Source organism: Podarcis erhardii, assembly GCF_964252035.2.
Source record: "Podarcis erhardii genome assembly, chromosome: 2".
NCBI lineage: Eukaryota > Metazoa > Chordata > Lepidosauria > Squamata > Lacertidae > Podarcis > Podarcis erhardii.
The window spans coordinates 115,252,456-115,273,775 of NC_138498.1; the positions used below are offsets into that span (position 1 = coordinate 115,252,456).

The 21,320-nt window shown below is 45.1% G+C and overlaps 1 protein-coding gene and 1 long non-coding RNA gene across 2 annotated transcripts; one reads left to right on the forward strand and one right to left on the reverse strand.

Annotated features, from left to right (window-relative positions):
- Window positions 1–5,756: 5,756 nt before the first annotated feature.
- Window positions 5,757–11,134, reverse strand: LOC309337082 (tripartite motif-containing protein 10-like). Its single transcript, XM_081853762.1, has 6 exons — window positions 9,625–11,134; window positions 9,084–9,314; window positions 8,448–8,470; window positions 7,840–7,958; window positions 7,187–7,219; window positions 5,757–6,372 (listed from the first exon to the last, which is right to left on the reverse strand). The coding sequence occupies exons 1-6, from the start codon at window positions 9,793–9,795 to the stop codon at window positions 5,888–5,890; spliced, it is 1,062 nt and encodes a 353-aa protein (XP_081709888.1). The 5' UTR covers window positions 9,796–11,134; the 3' UTR covers window positions 5,757–5,887.
- Window positions 11,135–19,061: 7,927 nt separating this feature from the next.
- On the forward strand, window positions 19,062–21,318 carry LOC309337466. The gene is made up of 2 exons (XR_014154329.1): window positions 19,062–19,528; window positions 20,231–21,318. It is a non-coding gene; the product is annotated as an uncharacterized lncRNA (long non-coding RNA).
- The last annotated feature ends 2 nt before the right edge of the window (window positions 21,319–21,320 follow it).

A 21,320-nucleotide genomic window follows, 5' to 3' on the forward strand; every position in this document is an offset into this window, starting at 1 on the left:
CCTTAGCACCACCAAGTTCCATGGGCTCCTCCCCCTGCCTTCCCAGTGGCGAAGGATGTGACTGACTGAACTCCCTGGGGATGAAAGAAGACGTCCTCGCTGGTGGACGCACCTGACGTTCTTCCTCAGTGTGCCAAGGACGTCCCTCGTGCCGTATCCCAATCGCCAAAGCCCTCTGCACAAGCTCCTCCAGGGTCTGGGGTCTGTCTCCCCTGGCAAGTTCATCCTTAATGGGACCGCTGAGCCCCTCCCAGAACAAATCCCTCACAGGTGCACAATCCTTCTCCCAGCTTAGCGCAGTCAGTAAAGCAAAAAATCTAGAATGGTACTGACGCACAGTGGCTTTGCCTTGCCGCAATCCAAAAATTTCCCTGCGTGCAAGATCCACATCTACAGTAGACTGGAAGCAGGCATCCATCGCTTTAATGAATTCATCTGCATCGCGGCGGGCAGGGCCATCTTCACGCCACAAATTGCGCAACCAGTCTCTGGCCGGCCCATGCAAGTGAGAAACAATAAACCCCACTTTCTCCTCCTCATCTTTAAAGTCATGACGAAGCAAGTGCAATGCATACAAAACGTCTGCTCTGAAACTGGGGTAGTGCTTCAGGTTCCCATCGAAGTGGGTGACTAGGCTGCCCCCCCTCCGTCCAAGTCCAATCCCCTCTGATCTGGACCCTGGGAACCCTTCCCTGCTTGCACGTTCCCACCTTGTTTGCAGGTCCTGGCAGCGCTTCTCCATTTCGTCATGCTTCTTCTGAGACGCAAGGACTGCAGCAGTGAGTTCGGAAACTGTAGTTCGCAGCGCTGTCAACTGCTCCTCCGCACTCATGGCTGTCACCGTTCGTGAGCTTTGCAAAAAAAAAAATTTTGCGTTCTTTGGAGGGGACTTTCTGTCCCCCTGTCTTCCCTCTTTCCGGGACTCCCCAGAGGCTGAGTCTTCTCCCGCCTGCTCCCCCCTCCTTCGTGCTTTGGCACCAGGCTCCTCCTCAGAGCTCTCCTCATTTCCGCGCGCCTCTATATTTGAACTTGGCGCGCGTACGTTGCCTCTGACCTTCCTTTCTACAGTTACGCTGCTCTCGGTACTACACTCCTCCCTTTCAGGCAGGACGTCTTGCTCCGAACTCCTCCCCCTTCCTCCTTCCTGTCCTGCTCTTTCTGACACACTGGCAACTCCCCCCCCTCCACTCCGTTCCGACGGGGGAGCTGGTCCCGCTTTGCCACTCCCACTGGGGATTCCCTCTTCGTTCCCCTCTTTCTGACTGATTCCCTCTCTATTGCCCCTTGGCCTGACCAGGGGGGCTCCCTTCTGGGAATCCTCTGATTCGCTAGACGGACTTTGGGACAACCTCGGCTCGTTGTCGTCCTCTTCCTCCTCGCCCTCGCTCTCTGTCTCCTCTCTCCCTAAAACCCTGACACCACCCTTCAACAAAAGATCTCAGGGCAGTTTGCTCCCCTCGGGGCCCATTAAACCAAACTCCCATTGCCAGTGCTTGCTGGGAATTATGGGAATTGTTATGTAGTGAAGTTTGACCCTGGGCCAGCAGGGGGATACTGTAGATAGTTTTCACTCAGGTCTGTAGATAGTTTTCACTCAGGTCCACGTCAGTTATTTTAGGCGGGAAACTCTGGGTTGTTGCTGCTACAATGTTGACAGCCGGCTGCCTATAAAAGCAGGCCGGCTGAGCTGTTTGCTAGTCAGTTCTATTCCAGCTTACAAAATAAAGAGCTGCTTTGGAGAAATCGCTGTGTCGTCTGCTATGTCAACCCACAACTTAACAGGAATTGTAGTTCTATGCATTCATTCATTACCCCACCCTTTTCTCCAACAAAAACCCTGCGAGATGGATTAGGCTGGGAGGCAGTGAGTGGTCACCCAGTGAGCTTGAAGGCTCAGTGCGAATTTGAACCCGGGTCTCCTACTCCAGTACTCTAACCATGACACCACACTGGCTAGCAGCATCAGGAGGGCTAAAGATTCCTCTCACTTGATCTAGAGCATGGGTAGGCAACCTAAGGCCCAGGGGCTGGATGTGGCCCAATCGCCTTCTCAATCCGGCTCATGGATGGTCCAGGAATCAGTTCTTACATGAGTAGAATGTGTCCTTTTATTTAAAATGCATCTCTGGGTTATTTGTGGGGCATTGGAATTCGTTCATTCCTCCCCCCCATATACAGTGGTGCCCCGCAAGACGAACGCCTCGCAAGATGGAAAACCCGCTAGATGAAAGGGTTTTCCATTTTGGAGGCGCTTCGCAAAATGAATTTCCCTATGGGCTTGCTTCGCAAGACGAAAATGTCTTGCGAGTTCCTGCGGTTTTCCCCCCTTTTCCTAAGCTGCTTATCACCTGATCCGCTGATAAGCCGCTTAACAGCTGATCTGCTAAAAGCCGCTAAACCGCTAATAGCGCTAATCCGCTAAGCTGTCAATGGGCTTGCTTCGCAAGACGAAAAAAACGCTATACAAAGAGCCTCACGGAACGGATTAATTTCGTCTTGCAAGGCACCACTGTAGTCCGGCCCCCCCACAAGGTCTGAGGGACAGGGGGCCGGCCCCCTGCTGAAAAAGTTTGCTGACCCCTGATTGTGAGAGGGAAAAGCTGCAGTTGAACAGGTCCACCGAGGGATGGAAAGCCAAAGGCTTCATTGCAAAGAAAGAATTCTGTGGAGATGCTGAAGGGACTTGGGGAAGATGGAGGAAGCGCATAAGCCTGGCCCTGAGCCCTGCAGCATTCTCATGCTCGCACTTCCCTGCAGTTCGGGGGCCTGCTGCCTCTGTCAGGGAAGGGAGAGCTCAGCCATGGTAGCTTCTGATCACGTTCTCTGTGAAGAGAGCAGGGCCTGAGGCAGGGGGAGGCAACCTAAGGCCTGCGGGCCGGATCTGGCCCATTCGCCTTCTCAATCCAGCCCACAGACGGTCCAGGAATAAGCGTGCTTTTACATGAGTCAAATGTGTCCTTTTTTTAAAATGCATCTCTGGCTTATTTGTGGGGCCTGCCTAGTGTTTTTACATGAGGAGAATGTGTCCTTTTATTTAAAATGCATCTCTGGCTTATTTGTGGGGCCTACCTGGTGTTTTTACATGAGGAGAATGTGTGCTTTTATTTTAAATGCATCTCTGGCTTATTTGTGGGGCACAGGAATTCGTTCATTCCCCGCCCCCCCAAAAATCGGCTGCCCCCCCCAAGTTCTGAGGGACAAGTGGCTGAAAAAGGCCCACGGCTGAAAAAGGTTGCTGACCCCTGGCCTGAGGCATACAAGAGAAATGTTATAAGGAATTAAGTATAGATAGATTATTAGAGCATTAGGGAAAAATAAGCTTAGAATATGTTAAGATAAGTTGCTGAAACAATTAACAGAAGTGGAAAACAAAAAAGGAGGTGTGAGGAGGTTGTTGAAACAAGTAAATGAAAGATATGACATTGAAACTGTATGATGTGTTTTTGTTTGGCTTTATTTAGTTTATTGTGTTAGTGTTGTGTTGTGTAATGTTTATACATTGTATTGTATTGTTTTCCTTTTTCTTCTTTTCTCTCTCTTTTTTTTTGTAGTGTTTAAAAGTAATAAATATTATTTTAAAAAACAAAACAAAGGCTGCGGAGATAATTTGCCCAGGGCGAGAGTTCAGATTCAAGGGGAAAGGCCCAGGCAAGTGAAGCATGATGCCTGCCCAGGGCAATTCTTGGAGTGGAGAGCGGCTTTAGATGTAATGCGGCTCCTGCGAAGCAAAGTGTGTCTTCCCACGCAAGATAGCAATAAATAATATTGTGAGGATACCAGAGTTACTCTGTTTTTTCCTGGCAGCCTTGAGTGTGGGCTGCTGTTTGGTGGTGCTGGAGTCTCCAGTGACGCACCCCTGGGCACAACCACCCATTCAGATACCCTGTTTCATGCTTTTTGCCCACCGCAATTTTATTCTATTTTAATGATTGGGGGTTGAGGGGGAGCTTCTGTGACGGAAAAGTTTGTTTATTGAGCTGGTTAAGTCACTCCCTCCCTGCCTGCAAAGCTGCCTAGCAACAGCTCCTGATTGGCCAGAGTTCCAAGGGAGGCAGTTGGAGTGAAGTGAGAGAAGGCGTGAGAGATTCATGGGGTCTGGGAGAGGGATTCTTCTTCTGACAGGGGTAGAGCTGAGGAGAGCTGCGAATTCACAGTATATGGTCTCAGGTTCTGAATCACACTGATAAAGATAGAAAAGACACAGTTCCACACAGTGTTTACAGGAAAAAGGGTCCTTAGAAGGAATACTCTGACAGGAAAGGGCAGTCGTGATTCTGAGGCAAAGGAGGATTTGGGGGTCTGTAAGGAAACAGTAGGGACACGGGTGGCGCTGTGGGTAAAAAACCTCAGTGCCTAAGACTTGCTGATTGTATGGTCGGCGGTTCGAATCCCCGCAGCGGGGTGAGCTCCCATCGTTCGGTCCCAGCTCCTACCCACCTAGCAGTTCGAAAGCACTCTTAAGTGCAAGTAGATAAATAGGTACCGCTCCAGCGGGAAGGTAAACGGCGTTTCCGTGTGCTGCGCTGGTGCTGGCTCGCCAGCTGCAGCTTTGTCACACTGGCCACGTGACCCGGAAGTGTTTTCGGATGGCGCCGGCTCACGGCCTCTAGAGCGAGATGAGCACGCAACCCTAGAGTCGGACACAACTGGCCTGTACGGGCGGGGGTACCTTTACCTTTCGAAACAGTCCAGTTAAAATCCTAAATTCCTGAACTGTGTGTGGAGAAGTCTGATCTATGGAAGATGTGTAAAAGAAAATAACCTTAAGCCTGAACAGCAAACAGCCTATAACTTGAAACCATAATAATTTTAATAAAAAGCAACAGCACTGGTTGTTACATTGCAGTGAAAGAAGAACCAAAACTCCTAGTTTACACCTGTTATAATAAAGTTTGTTTGCAACCTGATTTCCCAAAAGAAAAGCCCACTGTCACTAGTGATTCATTCTCCACTGGGGATTTCACCTGAGGGAAAAGGAAACAGAGGGCTGGCCTAGGGAGAGAAAGTGCCGTTGCTCCAGTGCAGTTTCCTATATTTTGAAACGGGGTTGCCAGGTGTTTTTTGATTATTATTTTTTTGGTCTCTTAAAAAGAGAGAGAACGTTCTAGGCATTTTCCCCTCTTGTTGGGGGTTTGTACGATCATCCCGTTTGCAGTATTAGAAATCCCACAGGCAGGTTTTGCGACTGGCACAGGTCCAACTGTGACCATGTGAATCTTGGGTGACCCTCTAGCTATAATAATTTATTATTATTAATTCTACCCCGCCCATTTGGCTGGGTTCCCCCAGCCACTCTTAAGCTTTCTTAAGGAGGTATGCAAAAGAGGTGATTTATCAATGTTTTAAAGTGTTGTAAACCTCTTTGAGATTTTTTTCTTTAAAAAGCAGTATAGAAATGAAATGAATAGGAATAATAATGATAACGAATGGCATTGCCTCCGCTTAAAAAGCAGTATAGAAATGAAATGAATAGGAATAATAATGATAACGAATGGCATTGCCTCTGCACATTCCACTGTGGCAACTGTAACAAAGGTTTAAGGTGCCATTTGGAATTAGCTTATATATCTAAGCTTTCTAACACTGCGTGTTTCTGTTTTGTGAAATTGGTAATATGTGCTCCCTGCCATGGTCTCCTGTATTCCAAAGGTGCCCCTAGGCTAGAAGTCTTGGGGGATGTCTAATTTATCCTCAGACCTTATCCAAGACCATGAGGTGAGGCAAGCAGATATGCAATGGAAAAATCTGACACATTATTGTCGTCATCTCTTTAATGTCATCTACACACAGAAGCGCACACAATCCTTTGATTTTTAAAAAATCAAGGAACGATCTGGAAGTTACTTTTCCACACATTTCTCTTTTTTTTCCTGGAGGGGTGGCCAGGCTAGTGTGTCACCGGAGACAGTTCAAGGGAGGTTTCTGGCCCCACCCAAAATATAGGCAGAAGGGGCTCTCCAGATAATTCAGCCATTGTAACATAGCATGCCTTGCCTGTATCAGCATCAAAAAAGAGAATTTGGCGTCCTGGATAATTGACAGCCACCCGGATCCTCCTCAGCTTCGCATCAGGCAGGCTACGTAGATGCCTCAGTCCCCAGATGCCTTCCTCAGGGGTAAAGCAGAGCATGCCCTTTCTCCTCACAGACTTCCTGGTGACCCCCACAGCCCATTCACCCGAAATATCCATAGTGACTTCCCAGTAGTGCCTCCCTGCTGTAAACCCCTCACACCCCAACACGAAGGGACATCCGCTGAATCTCTCAGGATTGTCCGGCAGTTCTTGATGTGCCTCTCCCCACCTCGCACTTCGACGATCCTCGGACAGGATCAGGTGGGGATGAGCGGTATCTGGGTCCAGAGTTACACTAGCTATTGTCATTGCGAGGAGACAAAGGAAGAGAAAAGAAAAGAGGAATCAGCTGGGAGGATAGACATTGTGAGCTTAGATCATTGAGGAAGGGGGTTCCTTTCCTGCCTGGACTGTGGGCCTCCTTGCGGCTTCGCTGCTAGGCTCAGCTTTGGCCCTCTGTCCAATTTCAAAAACTCTTTGAAATTCTCTCTCCCTATAACCAACTGACCAAGGACGAAGAAGGGGAGTAATAAAAAGGTTGGGATCTTAGAAAAAGGAGTGACTTTGGACACTGGTTCTGTCCACTGTGGCCCCACCAGCTATCGGCACACATTGGCCGCAACAGCTCCCCCAATGGATAACTTTTCCCGCTATCCTTAGTTAATGCAGTGGTGGTTTCAGAGCCTGCAAGCAGGGATGATGGAAGCAGAAAGCTTCCTGAAAGAGCAGAGATTCCCTCCTGGTTCTCTGTCAGACCATCTTGACCGTGAGCCCTTGAAAACCTGCTCCCTGCCTTGCAAGCCTATTCCCCCTGGCCAAGACTGACTCCAGCTCCAAAAGCTGAGGCTGTGAAACAGACACTTGGGTTTGGGCATCGGTTCGGGCTTTTGCTGCTATTATTTATGTTACTTCTTTATTTTAGATCTTATGATTTAGGTGGAAGTTGTTCAATTTTGTTGTGTACTTTTTAATGTTTTATTCATTGCATATGACTATTTTGTGTTATTATGTAATTATTTATATGTTGCCAGCCCCCTTGAGCATGGGCTTAACTTTGGAAAGGGGAAGTGCAAATAAAATGATTGATTGACTGATTGAGGCTCCTCAGTTTACCTTTCTTCAGAGAGAGTCCTGATGTTAGAGTGCCTGTGAAATGGAAAGCAAGAGAGATTAAGCATCACACACCGTCGTGGTATTAATCAATGTTATAGCACAGAAAAAGTTGATATCATCTAAGGCCTGGCTAAACACGAGTTGTGACAGAGTGTCATTGAAACTACCAAACTGATCATTAAATTCACCACAATATTCTTGCACACACACACACACCCTCACCAAATTCAGTGGGCCGTAAGTCATACAAAGCTTCAGCCACAGAAGTGTGTGAGTTTTTTCAAGTGTCCCTGCGTTAATCTGCATGTGGGGGAGACACTGTTGCTGAAGAAATAAACATGTTGCCTTCATGCTTAGATGATGAAGACCAGAGAGGAGGAAGTTGGACTTTAATTATCAGCTGGGCTGATGGGAGTTGGAGTCCAAAACAAGCAGAAGGCACCAGGCTGAGAGAGGCAGTCTCAGCAAATGGCATTTTGAGCTGTGGTTGCAGGACCTCCTTTCCCCCTCAGTGATATTTAAAGTTACCTTCCCTACTGACCCTCAAGTTCAATTTTTCTGGCTCTCCTAGCATTACAGAGGACACCTTGAGTTTTTCCTCAACCCCATATGGACCAATTCAATATCCAGCATGAAATTCTTGCTGCCAATACCTTTGAACTGCTCCACAACAGCTTTCAGAAATGGATTTATTTGAAAGATGTCCAAGATTTCCCACATAAATTCAGGAGGGAAAATTTTGGGAGGCTCAGATGTCTGTCTCCCCTCATGCCTGTGGAGAAATAAAAGGTTTAAGTATGCCAGCTGGCTCTCCATCCAACCTCAAATTCCCAAAGGAACCAATAGGAGGAGAGGGGAGAGGATCACAAAGGTCTCAAGAAACTGGCTGGTCAGATTCAAGGTGAATAATAAGAGGACAGCTGAAACGTATATTGAAATAAGCAGTGCAGGGAATAAAAGTGTGAACAATGGTTTGTTGCTTTCTTAGATACATCCCTGTTTTGGAAGACGGTTGAGACTACCAGGTGGAAACAGAAAGAAAGGAAAGGGAATCAGAATTAAACGAGAGATAAAAACGGAGAAAAGGAAGTTTGGAAGTGAAAATAGGAACTTTAGAAAAAGTGGGCCCCTATGGATTTGTTAAAAGTTGGAGGTCACAAAGACCCATACTGTCCCCTTGGGAACAACGGGTGTTTTTCCTTCTGTCCACATCCTTCACAGAACCGCAAAGCGCAAAGGAAAAGAAGAGGGATCTGCTTACCTCTGCAAAGTGCTTCTAATATCCTGCAGGGGAAAGAGAAAAAGAAGAGAACTCAGAATCCACGACTGGCCATACATCAAAGCCCACGCCCCATGCCTCAGTCCAAGCAGGGTAATGTCATAAAATCAGAACACAGCCTCTTAAATGAAGCCCTGAGCAGGAACAAAAGAGGACCAGTAAGGGATCAGACCAAGAGTCCACCTATTTTCAGCCCAACTCAGGTAATATAACCACAGAAGGGAAAACTTCTTAAAAGAAGCCCTGAAATGACAAACTGTCCCACACCTTAAAAGGAAAAAAATAAGGCTCTGTTCATTGCAGGGATCAGGCCGAGGGATCCACCCAGTCCACAAGCAGGCCAGGATTGGAAGGCAACACCACTAATTTGGGAGCCAGCAGCAGACCCATCATCAGCCAAGAGCAGAAAATATCTGATTCCATCACCGTTAAGTAACAAATTAAGGTGCACATTCACTCCTTGTCCTCTTAGATGCTCCTGCGCCTAACGTAAGAGAACCAGCTACCAGCTCCACAAAACCAAGCAACGTGATTTGTGAATAATGATAGAGGCAGAGACTGGTCTGGTTGTGGCCTTGACCTGGAGAAAAGCTTGGGCTGCTTATGCCACTCTCCTACCTGCAAGAATTCACTGGGGGGCTGCTGAAGCTTCTCCTCCAGCTCCCGGGTGATATTTTGAAGAGAGTCAAGTTCTCTGGAGAACCAGCCCAGCTGCTCATTCAATTTTCTTGTAATCTCATTCTCCATTTCTTCGATCCTCTTCAGCAGTTGGTTTTCCCATTTTTCCAGAAACGAATGTAGTTGCTTAAATTCATCCTTCATCTTCTGCCTATGAGACATTAGTCTCTCCTGCAAGAAAGATGGAAAGAAAAACAGGCTGTTAGCAACATTGCCACTCCTTCTGCAGCATAAAGAGGGTTTGAGGATTACTGCAGGGGAACAGGCTGGGTGCTTCTGAATTTTTAGATTTTCACAGATGATGCGTCATTTTTCAAGCAAAGGAAAATTTTCCTTCCCATCAGAACAGGTGTCCCCAAATAAATAGACATCTAAAAGAGTGGAGCTGCCTGATTGCTTCAGGGTGTAATTTTTTATTCCCCCACCAAACAATAGTTCTTTTGATTATTTGCTTACTTCCCAGTAAAAGAGCGACACTTACAAGCAGGTTTTGAATGGTGTTTTCTGTTCTTCTATTAAACCTCAGGTTTTCTGCCTTCAGCCCCTTCAGAATCTCCAGGCCCTTGCAGAGCTGATCCTGAAAAGAAAAGCAAAAGTTCCCATTTGGGTCGTGGTGAGAGGTTTCTAGGCGATAACTATCATAATCATCCATGAGACAGAGAGAAGAAAAGGAAAGCGAGAGGACAGTTGAATTATGTTATTGTTCCCCTGTTTTTGAGATTTAAGAGCCTGCTTCTGCCATCCAGAGTATTGAGCCTACAAGAGTTGCAACTGACGAGTGTTATGGAGAAATGTTGAGCTATCTCTAAATTTATTCTGGCAGCGGATGAAAACCAAGAATAAAGTATAAATTGTTAACAAATACAGTCACACCCCGTTTTGCATCCACTTCATGTTGCGTCTTTTCAAGTTGCGTCCCACAGCAACCTGGAAGTACCAGAACGGGTTACTTCCAGGTTTCGCCGCTCGCGCCTGTGCAGAAGAGCCAAATCACACTGCGTGCCTGCACAGAAACGGCAGTCTAGTTGCGTTTTTTCGGGATGCAGCCGGGCCTCCGGAATGGATCCCCTTCGTAACTGAAGGTACTACTGTACTAAGGAAAGAGGTGGCTTCTCCCTGCCAGATTTGAAAATATACTATGAGGCGTCCTGTCTATGCTGGCTTCAGGAGTGGATTGAGTCAAAGAATGTGGATATTTTGGATTTAGAAGGTCATAACAATAGATTTGGTTGGCATGCATATTTATGGTATGAAAAGACAAAGTGCATAAAGGTTTCCTAAACCACATGGTAAGAACATAGATCTACCAACTGTGGGACAAATAAAAAAAATTATTGGAACAGAAACACCCTGGTGGCTCTCACCACTGGAAGCGTTATCTGTGAAAAAACTTAATGCAAAAAGTGAGTGGGTGACTTATAAAGAGTTGTTATTTGAAGTAGATAATCAATTGAAAATAAAAAATGGAGGACATTTGATAACATACTGGCTGCAATACCACCAACTAAATGATGTATTTATGAAAGATTGAAGGAATGGTTTTAATACAGAAACTTCAAGGTTCAAAAAAGAATTATTGGAGAATAATTTAAAATTGGTTTCAAAGATGTATAAATTGTTGTTAGAATGGTATACTAAAGATGAAGTGAAATCAGTAATGATACAATGGGCAAGGGACATTGGATATAATATCCAATTGGCATCATGGAAAAAAATATGGAGGGAAGAACTAAAAATTACAGCATGTTATACGTTGAAAGAGAATTACATGTACAGGAAAATGATGTATCATTGGTACCTAACTCCTACCAAATTGACAAAAATGTATAGAACTGCCACAGATACATATTGGAAGTGTAAACAGAAGGAAGGATGTGGACATGTGGGGGGGGGAGCATATTGGGAAATGATTTATAATGAGCTGAATAATATGTTTAAAATAACTTTTGTTAAAAAAACCTGAAGCTTTATTATTAGGAATTTTAGGTCCAGAAATACCGAAGGATTTAAAGAGACTATTTATGTAAGCCACAACAGCTGCGCAGAAGCTACTTGTCCAAAGATGGAAGGAGGACAACTTACCTACATAAGAAGAACGGCTGATAAAGATGATGGACTACACTGAACTGGCGAAAATGATCAGGAAGATCAGAGATCAAGAGGACAATAAATTTACTCAGTAATGGAGAATTTTTTTAAGTTACTTGAAAGAACATTGTAAACACTTGAAAACATTGGCAGGATTAAAAAAAATAAAAATCTTGCATTTATCCAAGCACTTTGACTGTAAATCTGAAATCTGCTCCTCCTGTGAAACAGCACACCAGGTCCTGCACTAATAGCCTAAGATCAAGCACCAGTGATAGACTTATATTAATACAACTGGTTTAAAACTCATGAATTTTGAGTTCTTTGCATAGTTTAGGGCTGGCAACAGGAGAAAGCAGCATTGTTTGATGTCTCTAATGTTGGGGGTTTTTGTGAAGGGCAGTATCTGTATATATAAATAGATTTGCTAACATGGAAATACAACCAAGGAGAGAAATCTTCACCTCTTGATCTGATCCATCACACTATTTTTTCCTATTCTCCTTTGACACTGTTGCAAACAAAATCTGCCCTTATAGAGTCCTTTGTAGGTTCTCCATCGGTAGGAGAAAATAACAGAGGCCAACCAGAGAATATTGAGAAGCAAAGCAGCTAGTAAGCCTGATCTTTATTAAAGCTGTTGCAACAGGATGCTCCCTTCACACGCAGGAGAGTGGAGGAGGACCCAGAACCAAGGTGTGTCCACCCTTATATAGACATTTTGAAATTCTCTGCCCTGGAGCTCAAGACCTCCCCCACAAACATCATACCTACATCACAGAATAGGCAGTCTACAACAGAAATTTGAATGTTGTTGTTTTTCCTGTCTGCCAGGTTATCTGATAATGCCTTATCTGATAATGCCTTTCCTGGTAGTCTGGCCATTTCTTTGAGATGGTGATTACCTAATTCCTGAGACAATGGGAAGGTTCCTTCACCGCTCCCTCCTTGCAGAGAATACATTTGGTCAGTTTGGGAGTCAAAATGGTTTCAGGACTGTCTTCCTGTGCTGCTTCAGATGTGTGTGTGTGTGTGTGTGTGTGTTTACTTGGTACATTTATGAACATTATATATATATATATATATATATATATATATATATATATATATATATCTCCTTAATTTTTTTATTACAACAGCCATAATTATTTTTGGAAAACAGCTTTGGCATCGTCTTTTGTGCGCCTAAAATATTTATCTTAAATTTACGCCAGTATGCCAACTACTGAACAACTCCCACTTTATAACAGCAAGCATCTCTGAGGTGCCCAAATTGCCATCCTTCTAGGTTTTATTATTTGCTTGCCTTTTTAAAGCAATTGTACATTTCTTTCCATCCCAAATAAATCAATGTACAGTAATATTTATTTCCAATCTTACAATGCTTGCTCCGCTCTTTGTATTATCAGATTCTGAAACAGGACAGGCAGTTTGCAAAGTGCACTCATTTGAGCTGCATTTATTTTTTCTAGAAAGGCCACCTTAACATCATTCAATCTTTCTAGATCAGCTTAATTTTTATTTTTTAACACAATCATACCTAATATACACATCTAGTGGAGTCTTATAAGGCAAAGCAAGCCTCAGTCCCATAAAAGCCAATATCTATCTTAGGATGTGTAAAATAATTAGATGAGGGGCCTCCTGAGCATGTGCAGAGTCAGTTGACAGCAGACTGCATCCCTCACACCTAGGATTAGAGGGATAAATGCTCACTCAGAGACAGTGGTTTGCGGACAGCCTTTAACCTTGATCACTAACTTGCTCAGTTTGTTAGAGCATGGTGCTTATAACATGAAGGTTGCAGGTTCGATCCCCTTATGGGACAACTGCATATTCCTGCATTGCAGGGGGTTGGACTAGATCCTCAGGATCTTTTTCAACTCTACAATTCTATTATTTTAATCCCCATCATATATACTAGCCGTTCCTATGAATGGTTCCTTCTTACCTTGTAGTCTTGGACGGCTTCTTCCACAGGAACCACCCTGTGGCCGCTGTGCCCTTGGGATGTGTCACACTCCCCACAGAAGGGGGCTTCGTCGTCCCGGCAAAAGAGGTCCAGGGTCTTCTGGTGCCTCTGACATTCCGAGAGCTTTCTTTGAGCATCTCTCTCCTCAGAATGATCCCACTCACTGATGATTCCAACCATATTTGTGAGAAGCCTGTTTTGCTTGTAGTCTGTTTTGACAGCCTTTCTGCACTCGGGGCACCTGGTTCTCTCACCAGACTCCTCCCAGCATCTCAAGATGCAGGCTTCACAGAAGTTGTGCCTGCAGCCCAGTTCCACCGGGCGAGTAAAGTAACTGAGGCAGATGGAACAGGTGACTTCACTCCGGATCCTCTTCCTGTACCTCTCCTCAGCCATGGCTCCACTCCTGTTGAGAGGGACCACTCTCCTTCTCCAGAAGCAGCCGCACCTGGAAGAGAGATGGAGCAGAGTCAGGATCCCTGTGAACTTTAATCTGAAATAGGAAATGTAAGCCCTGCCCCATCCCCATGGACCTTCTCAGCAGTGGGACCCGCCCTGTGCAACGCCCTCCCATCAGATGTCAAGAAAGAAATACACAACTTTTAGAAGACATCAGAAGGCAGCCCTGTATTGGGAAGCTTTTAATGTTTGTCGTTTTATTACATTTTATATGTGGGATCAAAGAAATGCATCTCCTACACCCTGGAAAGAAAGATGATCGCCCCCCCCCCTCAAGTATTTAGGAAAGGCAGATCTCATCACAAAGGGGGACAGATTCCTCCTGTGTTCAATGGTTTTCAATTGCATTTGGTTCCTTCATATTTTTTTTTCTTGAATGGTATTTTAATGTTTGCCATTTGCATTCCAAGCAATTCACAAAATACAATCGAAAATCAACATGGATATTTTTAAGCTAGCCATTGAAGCTTGTTGGAAAATCCCTAGTCCAGAAACAGCTTCGTTTGTATTTTATTTTATTTAACACACACACCACTTTTTAAAATAAAATCTCTAGGCAATTGACAATAAAGGTTTATGTTTAAACGACATGGGAGAGGATGTAAACCGGGGGCTGGATGTGAGAGAGGCACTTTTAACTTCATTTTTAAAAATCATGAGGATGGTTCCCATGATGTAGATTACAAGTGGACGCCGTATTATTTGCCGCGTTTCTTAGCTGCTGTGTACAAAAACTTGGCTCTTACCCAACTAGCAAGGTAAAAGATGGAGAGGTTAAATCGGTTAAAATCCAGGTGTAAACAGAGAGCAAAACCGCGTGCAATAGGAAAGTCCTAAAACACTCATCCAGCAACACAAATAACACAAACATCCAGCAACACAAACACGTCGCTGCCAATCGTGGGAGGTGCTAAAAAGAGCGTGGATGGCGCTGGAATTTTGGGGAGCTAAACTCCCCCACCCGCGCGCCCCAAAAACCCGCACCTGGAGATGCAGGATTTGAACCCGGGTCCTGTTGCACGCAAAGCAGATGAGAGAAGACGGACACACACATTTAAGTTCCGGCTTCTTGATAAATTCATCTGCCTCTCCCCGCACCCCGCCCCGTTTTTCTTTCTACTTTAACAGCAATTTCTGAGAAATCGGAACCCTTCATTTCATACACAGGTTTTCTATAGCTCACTCAGCTCGCGGAAAGAGACCTGCAGCCCCGATTCTTTTAAAGAATCGCCAGGGATGTCGAGGAAGGACAAAACCGAGGCCGGGGGGGGGGGAACCACCGTCATTCATCTTCCCATCGCTAAATAAAACGCACCCACACGTATCTTGTACACGTGAGGCCATCCCCACGCAAGGAGCCCGCAGCTTTACGCGCGAACTTGTTGAGCCATAAATCTCGCCCAAGTCCTTGATCGGGGTTTGCAAATGGGGTCGGAGAAAAAGATTACCTTTATTTTTCCGAGTCCGGGCAGAGCAGAGAAAGGGAGCAGAGGAAAGAGAGGGGGGTATTACAAAATAAAAGCCATTCACACGACTGTGTACACGTATCTTCCGCGCGACAAACTGGGGAAAAAGGGTCCTGCCGGGCGAGGCGCGCCTCTTGAGCAATGAATCTCTCTCACCTTAGAGATCTTGAGGGAGGAGATCGGTGAGCAAAGCGGGTCCGAGCCGGAAAATCCTTCCGTCTCCCCGTCCGGCCAAAGCAGGAATTCGTAGCGCTCCTAATCCGGCGGAGAGAGGAGCAAGGGGACCCCTTTTGGCCTGATCCGGAGCAGGTCTGGTGAGCAGCAAGAGGAGGAGCCGGAGCAGCAGGCAAGGAAATCCAAATCGCCGCCGCGAGAAAAGGAGCCAGTCAGAGACTGCAACTCTGTGGATGAATGGATATTGGGTTTGTGAATGGATAGGCGGGGGCGGGGCAACGCCGCTTCACTCGGCAGCCAATCAGCTCTTGAGGGGCTCCAAAGTGGAGATCTGCGATTCTTATCCCTACATATGGAGAATTGAGGCAACTGTAATCAGGGAGCCAATCAATTCAGGCAAGGCTCTTATTCTGCATTCAAAGAGGGGATGCGTGTCTGCATTTCAGAAAAGCATTTTATTGCATTTCACACATAATCAGTGCTTGCTTTTTTCTATTAAAAAAATATCGGGGTACTCTCATTTTCCTATTCATATTGAAATACTGCCCCTCAGTGAGGCCAGACTTAGATTCACAAAATGTTTAGGGGTATGCGTACCCCTGCGTACTCCCAGAAAAAAGCACTGCATATAATAAACATAATTTGCAATCAACAACAACCATAGCTGCTAGTCTGTCCTTTCTTTGGGGGAAGCGGGGTGCAGAACAGCAGCTTGAAGTTAGAACAAAGAGCATGTTTATGGGGTTTGGAGCCCAGAGTTTTGGAGCGCGTTGTCAGCAATATGCTGTTTCAACAGTAATATGATGATTCAACAGCAATATGGTGTTGAAGCAATGATTCTTCAACCTCAACTTCGTTGGACTGGTCATGTTGTGTGGATGCCTGATGATCGTCTTCCACAGCAACTACTCTATTCTGAACTTAAAAATGGAAAGCGTAATACTTGTGGTCAACAAGAGGTTTAAAGACTCTCTGAAGGCAAATCCAAAAAAATGTAGTATAAACACTGACAACTGGGAAACACTGGCCTGCAAGCGCTCCAGTTGGAGAACAGCCTTTACCAAAGGTGTCATGGGCTTTGAAGACACTCGAACTCAGGACGCAAGGGAGAAACGTGCTAAGAGGAAGGCACGCTTGGCAAATCCACACCATGATCAGCTCCTGCCCGAAAACCAATGTCCCCACTGTGAAAGGACGTGCGGATCCAGAATTGGTCTCCGCAGTCACTTATGGACTCACTGTTAAAACCGTGTTTATGGAAGACAATCTTACACAGCTACAAGTGATCACTGAAGAAGAAAGAAGATGACACACAACATCTGCAGTGGATGATCCGACCCACATAACTGATCACATGACACAGCACACGCACGCACACCATTTGAATGGCAGTCTCCATCCAAAATAAAAAAATTCCTTCCAGTAGCACCTTAAAGACCAACTGAGTTAGTTCTAGGTATGAGCTTTCGTGTGCATGCACACTTCTTCAGATACGCACATGAAAGCTCATACCTAGAACTAACTCAGTTGGTCTTTAAGGTGCTACTGGAAGGAATTTTTTTATTTTGTTTTGACCATGGCAGACCAACACGGCTACCTATCTGTAACCAGTCTCCATCCACTTTGCCACTTTCTGGCTCCCAGAAATATTTTATGGGAGTTGGCTGCTATGCCAGAGCCAAACTTTACAGATTTTGATACCCTCAGGCTGAGATTCCAATAGGCATGGGGAGGGTCTGTGCATTTAAAGCCTTTGAGAAATTCCCTTTTTTTGCAATAGCATTACCAGTGGGAGTGGGACTTTGATTGGATCTTCTACTCATGATCAAAGTAACAAACCCATTTGCAATTGAAGTGAGAGACACTTATCTCTTGCACGCAGCAACTGCCTTCTGGCATGCCTTGCAAGAATAGCTGCCCTTCCCTGCTCCAAAGGGTGTGTCTAAAAGGGAAGGTGGGGTTGGGATTGTTGACAATGGAATGCGCCTCCAGGGGTGAAGCCAAAAACTGTTAATAACAGCACCCAAGTGACCTCCGAGGGCCACAAGCCTGGGCAGTGTGTTTGGAGGTCCTGGGCTGCCCAGAGGATAAGAAACACACACCCCCTCTTCAGCTTCACGGACGTGGTCCAAAGGAAAGCAGTGCAAGAAGTTTAGCACCAGCTTCGCTGCAGGAGTTGCCGAAGGAGGCGCACAAAGGCGACATTCAATGTCTTAAGGATGTTAATATTTTGTTGGAAGCTGCCCAGAGTGGCAGGGAAAACCCAGCCAAATGGGTGGCGTATAAATAATAAATTATTATTATTCTTTTTTTAATCTTTTTATTAAATACTTTTATTTTGCTTTAAACAAATACATATAAATATAGACAACCAAAATTACAAAAGAAGATTCCTTATAATAATAATAATGAGAAAAGCTAAAAAACTACAAAAAACATCAAAGTACATGGCATAAAACATAAGCCATTATGGGAAAGAAAAAAGAAAAAGGAAAGGAGGAGGATGGGGGGGGGAGGAAAAAAAAGAAAAAGAAAAAAGAGGAAGATGAGCCAAAACACAAAAAGGCTCATCTATTGTACGCTTCCATCAAGGTCACAACAGATCATTGTTCTTATCATCTATCTCTATCTGCATTCCAAATAATCCCTCATCTTGATAGAAGGGAACATTTCCCAATGCAGTATCATTCTAAACATAACCAGGTTTTCTTGATGAACCCTTGTCCCCTAGATAATTATTTAAACATTTCCATTCTTCTTTCACCATCTTTTTAGGTTTATCTCTTATTGCATCTGTCAGCTTCGCGAGCTCCAAGTACAGTGGTACCTCGGGTTACATACGTTTCAGGTTACATACGCTTCAGGTTACACACGCTTCAGGTTACACACTCCGCTAACCCAGAAATAGTGCTTCATGTTAAGAACTTTATTTCAGGATGAGAACAGAAATTGTGCTCCAGTGGGGCGGCAGCAGTGGGAGGCCCCATTAGCTAAAGTGGTGCTTCAGGTTAAGTGCAGTTTCAGGTTAAGAAAGGACCTCCAGAACGAATTAAGTACTTAACCCGAGGTACCACTGTACTCGCACAATTTGACTACCCATTTATCTTTATTGGGTGTATTTTTATCTTTCCAGTGTTTTGCCACTATAACCCTTGCTGCTGACGTCCCATACATAAATAACCTGGTTTTATTTTTGGGAATATTATTATTATTCTTTTCTTTTCCCGCAAGGCAGCGGAGGTTTAGGATCCGAGTTTTCCTCCTCCTCCTTGATGGACTATTCCCAGGTGGAGGAGCCCCAGCTGTCCCTTGGGCTAGTGATAATCTTGCAAATAATATGCAGAAACACAAACAGTTAAAAAAAAGCGAAGCAGCCAGATGGAATTATTCGTGGTGAAAAACCGACACCTTGTGGCCAAATATGGAAATAAATGCATTGAAAAAATTTTGTAGACCAGTTTGTAGCTTTAACATGTAATGTGGAATTAAGGAGCTAATTTACAAACGAGAGGGTGATTCTAAAAGTTGATATAAGGTAAAGAAGTGACTATTGAAATGCGACAGATATGTTAAAGGGAAGTCAGAAAAGAGGAAGGTCGATGCTCTTTTTGAGTAATAATGTAAGCTGTAGATATGTGTAATGTAATGAAATGAAATATGGAAAACTCAATAAAAATAATGTAAAAAATAATAATAAAATTGTAGACGGAAGGAAAAAACAGCTGGTTGTAGCATGCAGCCCTAATTCCCAGTTACTTATTTGACAGAGATGCCAGGGCAAAATTACAGCTGCCAAGATGCTTCAGGAAGGAGTGTCACACGCTTTAAATGTGTGTTAGATCCCTGGCCACTGGCAATGCTGGCTGAGGTTTGTTTATTTATTTACATTTACACCCAATACTTTCCTCCAAAGGACCCCAGAGCTTTGGGAGCTGGCAGTTCAATAGCATCCAGATCAGAGGGCACCCCGTTGGCTACCCCTGCACTAGATTTTAGGATGTATGGCTGATTGCTTACTCGAGAGAGACAATGTCCCTGGGATTCTGGACAAACAGAAACAATAGAGCATGTGCTTCTCCGGTGCCAATATTATAGAGATATCCATATTAGCCTCATCTCCCCACTACTCCATAAATACCCAGGGCGCACAGGACAATTCTTTACCTCCCTGCTACTTTCAGATACTAACCCTGCTACAACATACAATGTTGCCAGGTTCTGCATTTGTTGTTGTTTAGTTGTGTCCGACTCTTTGTGACCGCATGGACCAGAGCACGCCAGGCACTCCTGTCTTCCACTGCCTCCCGCAGTTGGGTCAAACTCATGCTGGTAGCTTCAAGAACACTGTCCAACCATCTCGTCCTCTGTCGTCCCCTTCTCCTTGTGCCCTCCATCTTTCCCAACATCAGGGTCTTTTCCAGGGAGTCTTCTCTTCTCCTGAGGTGGCCAAAGTATTGGAGCCTCAGCTTCAGGATCTGTCCTTCCAGTGAGCACTCAGGGCTGATTTCCTTCAGAATGGAGAGGTTTGATCTTCTTGCAGTCCATGGGACTCTCAAGAGTCTCCTCCAGCACCATAATTCAAAAGCATCAATTCTTCGGCGATCGGCCTTCTTTATAGTCAAGCTCTCACTTCCATGCATCACTGCTGGGAAAACCATGGCTATAACTATACAGACCTTTGTTGGCAAGGTGATGTCTTTGCTTTTTAAGAAGCTGTCTAGGTTCCCTTCATGGATCACTGCCTTGCCGTGGCGATGGGGCTTGAATAACTCAGAGAAGCTATGAGCTATGCCGTGCAGGGCCACCCAAGATGGACAGGTCATAGTGGAGAGTTTTGACCAAACGTGATCCACTGGAGCAGGAACCGGCAAACCACTCCCGTATCCCTGCCAAGAAAACTCCATGGACAAAGAGAACAGGCTGCATAGCAGCGTTCAAAATTAATCAGATGATGACCTGTGCCACAAACTAGATTTAATGAACACTTATATCAGAGTGCTCTGTAAACTGATAGCCATAGCCTTTTATATTTAGTGGGATCTCGGTTCACGAACTTAATCCGTTCCGGAAGTCCATTCTTAAACCAAAACCGTTCTTAAACCGAGGCGCGCTTTCCCTAATGAGGCCTCCTGCCGCCAGTGCCCTTCCACTGTTCGGCTTCTGTTCATAAACCAAGGTAAAGTTCACAAACCAGGACACTATTTCCAGTTTTGCGGAGTTCGTAAACCAAATAGTTTGTAAACAGGGCTGTTTGTAAACCAAGGTACCACTGTACTAACCTTTTATGCTCTTCCACATCCGTTTAATGCTCCTCACCCTTCTTTTAGATTCTTACAGTCTTTTATATATACCTTGTTTTAATAATTTTTAGCTTTCCAAACTGTTTTGCAGATTTAAATGATTCTACCTCACCCTACTTATGCTGGTCTATGGCCGTAATAGAGATTTGATTGATTGATTGATTGATCCAAGTGTGCTGAGGCAATGAATCCTAAGGACACCGTGAGCCGTAGGATACAAAATCTCACCTGAGGCAGGAACTTTGGTCCATTTTATACTATATGCAACTCTCGGCACTTTTAACAAACTATAATTTCCAGGATTCTTTGGGGAAAGCCACAACTGTATGGTTCAGTTTTAAATGCATGGCACAGACAGAGCTCAGTTACGGTTACCCAGTGGTGGCTGTTGGAACTGGTAGGGTGAAAAGCCGGAGGCTGACAGTAGGTGGCGCCAGAGAGCCAATGATAAGGCCGAGCCAAGTCATTCTAGCTTTTGCCCCCATCATCTTCCCTGCTTTCTCCAAGGAAAACATTGAGACTAAGGAGGCGGCAGCTGGCAGTCTGTGCCAGGCAGGTGGGGGCTGGCTGAGGGGAGACTGGCGTTGGTGGGGCAATGCCCCATTCTGTGCATGGCTGTGCTATGGAGAGCAGGCTGAAAATATAACTGAGCCCCGTACTTTCACCGTTCACAGATGACAGAACATTAGAACTACACCTCTGCACCCCTGGGTGAAGC